The 8,591-nt window shown below is 36.7% G+C and overlaps 1 protein-coding gene across 4 annotated transcripts; it reads left to right on the forward strand.

Moving 5' to 3' along the window:
* Window positions 1-283: 283 nt before the first annotated feature.
* LOC113727988 (ribosomal lysine N-methyltransferase set10-like) lies at window positions 284-8,112 on the forward strand. Of its 4 annotated transcripts, none has more exons than XR_003457947.2 (16): window positions 288-627; window positions 747-837; window positions 1,253-1,427; window positions 1,503-1,608; window positions 1,887-1,969; window positions 3,502-3,528; window positions 3,635-3,774; window positions 3,936-4,049; window positions 4,287-4,367; window positions 4,470-4,534; window positions 5,280-5,336; window positions 5,498-5,569; window positions 5,718-5,966; window positions 6,457-6,581; window positions 6,687-6,802; window positions 6,983-7,016. XR_003457947.2 is itself a non-coding variant. In XM_072076472.1 (16 exons), the coding sequence occupies exons 1-16, from the start codon at window positions 577-579 to the stop codon at window positions 7,977-7,979; spliced, it is 1,644 nt and encodes a 547-aa protein (XP_071932573.1). In that variant the 5' UTR covers window positions 293-576; the 3' UTR covers window positions 7,980-8,112. The 4 variants fall into 4 exon arrangements, 3 of the variants coding, with proteins under 3 accessions (XP_071932574.1, XP_071932573.1, XP_027108225.1); XM_072076472.1 differs by lacking the exon at window positions 6,457-6,581 and adding an exon at window positions 7,838-8,112 and having other exon boundaries at window positions 293-627; window positions 5,718-5,945; window positions 6,983-7,078; XM_027252424.2 differs by lacking the exon at window positions 6,457-6,581 and adding an exon at window positions 7,838-8,112 and having other exon boundaries at window positions 305-627; window positions 6,983-7,078.
* The last annotated feature ends 479 nt before the right edge of the window (window positions 8,113-8,591 follow it).

Below are 8,591 nucleotides of genomic sequence, written 5' to 3' on the forward strand. Positions count from 1 at the left end.
AATTGTTTTAGAAATTTGTCTTGTCCAAATAATCTATTTATGGGAACAAAAAAGCTAATTTTTGGACTTTGATTTACAAATAGAAAGGGCAAATATGTAAAGTTGTGTTATCATAAAATCCTTTCTTTCCATATCTCTCCAACTCTCAAATAAGAGAAAGAGATTTCTTTTCTTTTCTTTCATTAAACTCCCAAACGAAATATGCATCTTTTCCCTTCTCTTCCTTTCTTTCCTAAGCTATCTTTTCTTTTCTTTTCTCTTCCTTCATAAACTCCCGAAATGTTGGGGAAGCCAATATTGAGTATCTGAATTTGCAATTCATTTTCAGTAAATAGGAACTTGATCACGTTTTCAGCTATAAAAAGACCCCCCGGGCTAGCGATTTTAAAGTAATAAAGGAACTCGTGCCAAGGCTGCGCGTTTGTGATCTGTAAACCCCATTTCTCTCACCTGGCGTGATGGCCTAAAACCTCTTACAAGTTTCAACTCCAGTCTCGCTTCTCGTGGTGGATATGGCCTAAAACCCAACCCACGTTTCAACTGATGAACTGAGAGTTTCTTCATTAGAACAAAGCAATGGCGAGCCCAGAAGAACCCAAGCTCCAATATTTCCTCCAGTGGCTCCAGGTCCCTAATAAAACCTGGAATATTCTCTATTTTAATGTTTCTGTTCATGAGAATCCCCGATTGTATATCATTTATTGATTGATTTATTTGATAATTCAAAGTAAAAGTGTGATTTTTAGGTGAATGGTGCGCAGCTACGTGGCTGCAATATCAAATACTGTGATTCCACTAAAGGGTTCGGAATTTTTTCTGCAGACAATGTTTCTGATGGTATTTTTCTGTTTTCTTTGTATGCTGATTTTCCTTTAGGCTTAAACTATGTACTTTAGTGTGTCACAAAAGTTCAAAATGATTGGTTTAATTGCTCATGGCCGTAGACAAATCTGAGAAAAAGAAAGGAAGTTAAGTGAATAAGCATAAAGTTTGTAACTTGAGACCCTATAGAACATATACACCGATTTCAAGTTGATGGGAGTTGGAAAGTTGTCATTTTTTTGGTTATCACGGACTCAACTATCTACCAATATGACTAGTGTTATGATTCAGATGATATCTTGGTCTTGCTGAAAATGAACCTAGTAATAACTTCAAACCACTTTCAATTTTCTTGTTTTAATTTTTTTTTAAAAAAATATCAGGCGATAGGCTTTTCATGTGTACCATTTCTTGTTGTGGATGGATCTAGGAATTTTATTGGTGGTTCCACTAAATTTAGCAATAACTCCAACGAGGGTACTACAAGATCCATTGTTTGGACCTGAATGTAGAGCAATGTGTGATGAAGAAGCGGTGGATGACAGGTTCCTGGTTATCTTGTTTCTAACTGTGGAACGTCTGCGGAGGAACTCTTCTTGGAAGCCGTATGTACAGCCTTTTCTGGAGATTAAATGACTTTTAGAATGACATTGAAGTGATCATTTGTCTTATTCTGTCAGGTATTTTGATTTGCTTCCGACCACATTCACGAGTTCCCTCTGGTTTTCTGATGAAGAGCTTTTAGAGCTGAAGGGGACACCGTTGTATCAAGCAACTGAGTTGCAGGTATAGGGTCCATGATATACATATGCAAGCATTTTCCATTGCATCCTGATTTCTTGTCAGAAAATAGGTGACTTTTTGCGTTCCTACAATAAACTCCATGGTGGAAGTTCTGATTTACTTTTGATCTACTTGATTGCATTTCTTCATTACTGATTGAATTGAATGGAGATGTAGCTTCTAGATGATTATTTCTCTAGTTACCTACTTCCCATACATGATTGGTTGCTTTCTCATAGTTTCCGTAATCATGCCTTACTAAAGACAGATTTGTCTTGCAGAAGAAGAATTTGCAGTCACTGTTTCATGAGAAAGTAAAGAACTTGGCTGAGAAGCTTTTGACTGCTGACGGCTACCCAGAAAGGTATATGTGAAGTTGTCAAATCAGTTCATATTGCATTCCAGAAAGAAAGATGAGATCCTTAAAATGAGTTTGTCCTCATTTTAGAAAAAGCAAATATCTCTAATTGCCTGTTTTATCATGTATTTGGATGGTGCTCTGATGTTTAAATTGCACTATTGTGAAGTTTAAATGATCATTTTGTTCTGTAGAGAACCATAACTTTCCACAGAGGATATTCACTTAATGCTGTGGCTATATTGAGCTCTTTTCCGGAGTCTGTTGTATTGGAGAAATTATGGTAGAGTTCTTTTATCCAATAGTCATGACTGTTGTCTTATCACTTCTCTATAAAACCAGTGAATTTGGTATCTATAGAATTGCTATAGGTCTTAGAAATTCTGTTTCTCAACCAAAAGATGGACAAGATGAATTTGGAAAAGGACAATTGCATTGTAGAAATAGGAACAGTAGCTCCTGAAGAGAAGGTTTTCCTGCTCAATTATTTGTAATCATATTCAAAGAAAGGAAGCCGGTCAAAAATATGTTCCTCCATGCTCCTATATGCTTTGCCTGACCGAAGAAACTACCAGGGTATGAAGGTGTGTTAGTGTATTTTCAAGTGCAGATAGTAACCTAAAATTGAAGCTGTATTGTGCTTTACTCTTCAGATACGAATGTCGTATGAAACAGTGCATTGAAAACCATATTGCTCCAATATATTGCATATTTGGAGAAATTATATGACTTGATTAATAGGAATTCTCATCTCAGCTTTTGGCATTCAGAGATTCTTTGTTTTATTATTCCCTTGCTAGCATGCCTGTATCAGTTCTCCAGGTTGAGCTGCATCTATGTGGGTCAGGTCTGGTTGTAGGGTTGTTGAAAAGCCAAAGTCTTTTTGGTAGTTCGAGCTTGATTCAACCTCAGACCTCAACGAACTCGAATAACAATTAAGATTTGATTAGGCTATTCTTTTAGTGGTTGAACTTATGAAAGTCAGCTTGATAAGGCAACTTTTTGTCATGTTATATATAATACGTATTAAGTTTTAGATGCAGTATGTAATAGGTATTACTGATATATAAGATTCACCGAAAAAATTAAACTAAAAATAAAAGATCAATCCTTGAAATATGAGCTTGAACATATCGAACATAGTATCAAATGAGACTCAAGCTCAAGTTTGAGCTCGTATTGAGCTCAAATTCAAAATTGAGCTTCAGCCCAAAACTTTATGGAAGGATGCTAGACTGTCCTAAGTTAAGTGAAAATGTTGACTAAATCTTAGGACTTTGTCATGTTTGTTTTGTAGATACCTCCATTTGGAAGTTTTAGCCCAGAACTCTGGCAATATTACACATTACAACTTTATGCTAGACTTTGTGATTTCTCACTATTGATTTGGTATTGAGTTACCAGGGTAATTGATTTTGACAACTGTGTGAGCATCATGTAATCGTAGGTTATGTAACCTACAAAACTTTCTAGTAGAAATATTAAATTGGTTCCATTGTTGTCAACAATTCTAACATGATCCCTATTGCTTTTGGCAGTGAGGTGACATTTGATGACTTCCTTTGGTATGGTACTTTCCAAGGATGGGTGTTTGCTCTTGTGATATTCCTTGTGTGGACTCTATACTCATTTAATGGGAATGCTGACTTTGCAAGTGGGACAATCTCATAGGGCAAATTCTGTCTTCTGGACTCGAGCTCAAAATATTCCTCTTCCCCAGTCCTATGTATCTCCAGAAGCTGAGGAAAAACAAGACGACGCCATCTCAAGTAGCAGCAGAGAGGATGAGCCATCTACCAATTATATTTTAAGTGAGTAGTTGATTAATTGAAAATTGATATCAATTGCTTTTGTCTTCTTTTGTATTGTTTTCCCCCTCAGAAGTGAACTTTATTGATTAAATATTTGTGCCTTTTTCAACATATTTGTACTGTAAATTTCTGGATTCACTAAAAATAGCCTCTGATCTCAGAACCCGAAAAAAGTGGGGCTGATAGTGAAGTTGATGGAGTTGTATCTACCAAACAACTAGGAGAGACAACTTGGGTTGAAGGTCTTGTCCCAGGCATAGATTTCTGTAACCACGGTAATATGATATGTATTGATATAAATATAGTATATTAATGTATTTATTTTTCATGAAAAATTGCCATGCATCAAGTATGTAAAATTGTTGGCAAATAATTAACATTTCAAATTTTAATTAGTAACATGGAGCAAATGCTTATGTCTTTTATCGTATGGCAAGCTTCATGTATTTCAAATTGGATTTTGAGGATTTTACTTGCACGCATCCCTTTTTATTGGTACTCCTGCTGTTTAGATTTGAAGGCCCTAGCAACATGGGAAGTTGATGTAACAGGATTAGAGACTGGAATTCCTTTCTCCATGTACCTTCTTTCTGGTAGCATCCTTCACCCTATGTCCAGCACTGCTTCTGGGATCTTTAGATTAAGTTTTTAATATCTTTGACCAGTGAGGTGCTTGTCTTTTTTTATTTGAGTAGCTAGACAGAATTCTTTCCAGAGGGAGACAGAGATATCCATCAGCTATGGAAACAAAGGAAATGAGGTATTTTGTGTTTTTTGCAAAAATTGGGCTACATTAGTTTTCATTATCTGTGCCCTGATGAAATAGCAGAACAGGTGGTACTGTTAATAGTTTAAAGAACCTGCTTTCAACAGTGCCTTAAGAATTATATATGAAACTGAAGTCACTTTAATTTTTTCTCTTTATCATGATTGCATGGGCATATCCCTCTATGCTTGATGGAGCTCTAGAAGAGAGCAGTGTTTATGGTTTTGCTACTCGTTTTGCTATTCTTGTTAGGAATGATAAGCACTACCCATCTTTTTGTTTAATTTGGAATCCTCTAATTGTTGTCAAACACTGTTCAATTCTACTTTCTGCTCAAGTTAGCTCTGTCTGGTGCTACACTACTACCATCACATCACCTGAAAGCTCCAACTGCCTCCTCCAATTATATAAAATTAATCATTTATACTTCCTACGCTGATTCATGGCATCCTAGGAACAATCTATGTGTGCTGGCTCAAAATTTTGGCTAATGACTTGAAAACCGGTCATCTTCTCATTGACCTTGTTTTGACATACATCTCAAAAAGTGATGATACTTTTAATCCCTGGTTATTTGACAAGCTATGAATGACAAGAATAGATTGATCAACTGTTAATCACCATGTGTTTGACAAATGGTGTTCTCATGGTTGGATGCTTAACTAAAACAGTAGCTTGAGCAGCTTAAGCCTCTTATATTCGGTCTCTATTATTTTTAATGAGTTCAACTTTGTTGCAGGAGCTGCTCTATCTGTATGGATTTGTCACAAGGGATAACCCAGATGACTATCTAATGGTAATTATGAAAAAATTTACTCGTGTATGTTTTCTGCTGTCTAAATTTTGATGAGATGATTAATTTTGAAACGCTGCCAAGAGAAGGCATTGATTTGTGATTCTGTTCCAAGAGGGTACAATATATAATCTACATATAATTAATATATCTTGCTAAAACAGATTAATTATCCTGTGGAGGCTATTCAGGATGTTACTTTTTCTGAGCAAAAAGCGCAGCTTCTCGAAGCGCAGGTCAGCTATTTGCCTGGGTACCTTAAATTTGCTTAGAATTTTTTATTCATATTCACGAGTAAGTGCACATAATCCACATATTCTCATTTCTACGCGGTTTTATATGTGTTAATATGTGTTTTTGATAAATTTATATCTCATTCAACAGAAAGCTGAGTGGAGATGTCTTTTACCTAGAAGTTTGTTAAACCATGGTTTTTTCCCTCCACATACTCCACAAGGAGAAAACAATGAGAAGCACTTGAGAAGTCAGGTTTGTAGCCATAGTTGGAGTGGTCAGCGCAAGTCACCATCTTATGTCAATACACTTGTATTTCCAGAGGATTTCTTGACTGCCTTGAGAACAATAGCCATGAAGGAAAATGAGCTTTACCAGGTCATATCTTTGCTTGAGGAGGTTTGTTTTGTCCAGTCCTTGTCAATAATTGAAATTATTCATCTTGGATTAGTGGTTCCATACTTTTATCAGGCAAAGTACAATTTCGTCGATTGGAACCAGGGATATAAAGCTACATGTCATGCAATGTGAGATCAGTGCTAGATTGAATTGTCTGGATGGATTCTTAAGCAATATTATGCTCTGTGTAATTTCTTAAGCTATGATCCCCATGTATGTTCCTGAACGTGAGAAATGAGTACTGCCAAGTTCTCCTGAGAATTGGTTGTAGTTATTGTCAGGCACCTTGTTTGCAGAAATCCAATGTCCAGAGACAATATAGAAGCTACAGCAGTAACATGTCTTAAAAGGAACTATGCAAATGCTTATATGCTCATCGTAACTCTAAAGAAAAGAAAATTTAAAATTTTCTTTTGTATATGTTAATTGAAATTGTTCATTTAGAACAATGTATTGATTAGAAGCTTACGACCTTTACCTTTCCCTTCAGGATATTGGGAAGGCTGAACTTAACTTGAAATTGTACAGATAGCCAGTAATTAAGTGGAGTTTGTTTTCCGGATATTGGGTTGTTTCTCTTTCTATCTGTGGTGATCTTGAGACTTTTATATATATGTAAGCTTCTCAAATAGGGATATGATGAACAATTTTTTGGGCTATATGCTTGTTGGACCTTATTAACCCTACTTGACATGTAATTATTTCTCTTATTTTTGGTAGCTTGTTGGAGCAGAAGGGGAAAGACAACCATCTGACACAGAAGTTCGAGCTGCAATATGGGAGGCTTGTGGGGATTCTGGAGCGATGCAACTGCTTGTTGATCTTCTGAACATGAAGTAATTTCTGTAACTTGCTGGATATGATTCCATCAATAGCATTACCAGTTTTCCATGCTACAGCAAAAATTGATTAGAGAAGAATTTTGTCTATGATTTCTTTACTTTTGCCTTGCTGTTGCTTGAAATTTCCTGGACCTTAACTATTACTTTGAATAATTTTTTTTTTGTATGGTGAAGGTTGATGGATCTTGAAGAGGGTTCTGGGACTGAAGATAGTGACACTGAGTTATTAGAGAAGTCTCACTTTGCTGAAGTTCCTGAGGACTGCATAAGGTATCATGTAAAGTGTGTTCAGACTTGGGACTTGATTATAAGATGAGAGTGAACGCTGCAGTTTGTCTTGCTTGAGCATGCAATTAAATGATGAAAGACAATTATGCCCTTAGCCTGCTGATTTTTCCAACCTATAAACGGCATCTTAAGTTTGTTAACCCATTAAATCACGTGTTTGGTCAATGCTCTTCCTATTACATGAAAAATGTCTCAGTATTAAAAGTAGTGAGACCTTTTCAGTGATTCCCCCAGAACAAAGTGGTTTCCACAGGGTCCGATGTTGCTTCATGCGTGACTGATAGCAGCATATAAGAAAGAATTAGGGAGAATATATTTGGAGAACCCTTTTTCCGAGAACCTGGCATTTTACTTTTCAACTCTACAAGTATTCAGAACCTGAATGTTGATGTCCCAGAGATACAACTAGCTCATCAAAAAGAACCTGCTGTGTTGATATGGTTGTTGAAATGACATGAATGTTGAAAATGTGCGAGCATTAGATTAAGTTGCTATTTTTCCTACCTATTTAGCTGTTGGTGAAGTCTTGCTATGTCAAAGGATGTCAAGAAACCATTAGCTGCAAGGAATACTTGGCTAGTCCTCCTGTTGTAGCGCACCTGTACTGCTTGCTATACGGTACTAGCATCTGGTTTTGTGCTACTGCTCGGACGAATGTTTGCCTCAACTTTCCAAACCAGTCAGCATGCTTTTCTAGATTATTGATTCTAGAGCTAATGTCTTCGTTTCATTTTGCTGCAGGATTGAGAAGAATGGTTCCGAGCTGCTAAGCAGGAATAGGTGGTGTGGCATAGTGTACAGGCGAGGGCAGAAGCAACTCACCCGCCTTTTTCTCAAGGAAGCAGAACAAGCTTTGCATCTAGCGCTTAGTGAGGGGAACTAGTAAAAGTTTCTTTTTTTTTTTCTCTCCCTCTCTCTTTTTTGAATGACAGTAGCAAGATATTCACAAAATGCATGTATGTCTAGTTTCAACAAATGCAGTGACATCCCTTCCATTTACATGATTTGCTTATCTACATTGTGTCTTCTCCTTACCCTCTCTCTTTTAAACAAAACATCATTATAGGACAGATAGAGGGGAGAAAGATTTCAACCCAAAATTTTTAATTTCTGAGATTTAAATCTTAATCATTATACAAGATCTCCTCAGCTCAACACTACTAAGTTGCAAACAGGACCTGTTTTCTGTTTGCTATCGCCCTATTGCCCCTTTAAGACCAAGAGCTCTTCCAGAGTGAAGACTGTAATCAAATCCACCTATGTGCTCTTCTTGTCCCAGACCCAGTCTCTCTTGGAATCCTGGAGCAATCCAATCCACCTATGTAACGGAGTCGATCCACCAAGGTGGTTTTGAGCAGCGGTGTAGGATCAGGTTCCAAAGATAGCAAGTCTTTTCTTACGAAAGAAAGTCTTTTTCAAAAATTCTATATAAATTTTATATGAAGCCGAGATAGTTACCTTTCAGAAAATTATGACGATAGAAAAACTTTAGCCC

Source organism: Coffea arabica, chromosome 2c, assembly GCF_036785885.1.
Source record: "Coffea arabica cultivar ET-39 chromosome 2c, Coffea Arabica ET-39 HiFi, whole genome shotgun sequence".
In the NCBI taxonomy this organism is placed as follows: Eukaryota; Viridiplantae; Streptophyta; class Magnoliopsida; order Gentianales; family Rubiaceae; genus Coffea; species Coffea arabica.

Coding starts and splice junctions, on each gene's coding strand:
- LOC113727988 (XM_027252424.2), top strand. CDS start 577: ATGGCGAGCCCAGAAGAACCCAAGCTCCAATATTTCCTCCAGTGGCTC. Junction 1,609..1,886: donor ATCAAGCAACTGAGTTGCAG/GTATAGGGTCCA, acceptor TTTGTCTTGCAG/AAGAAGAATTTGCAGTCACT. Junction 5,337..5,497: donor ACCCAGATGACTATCTAATG/GTAATTATGAAA, acceptor TTGCTAAAACAG/ATTAATTATCCTGTGGAGGC.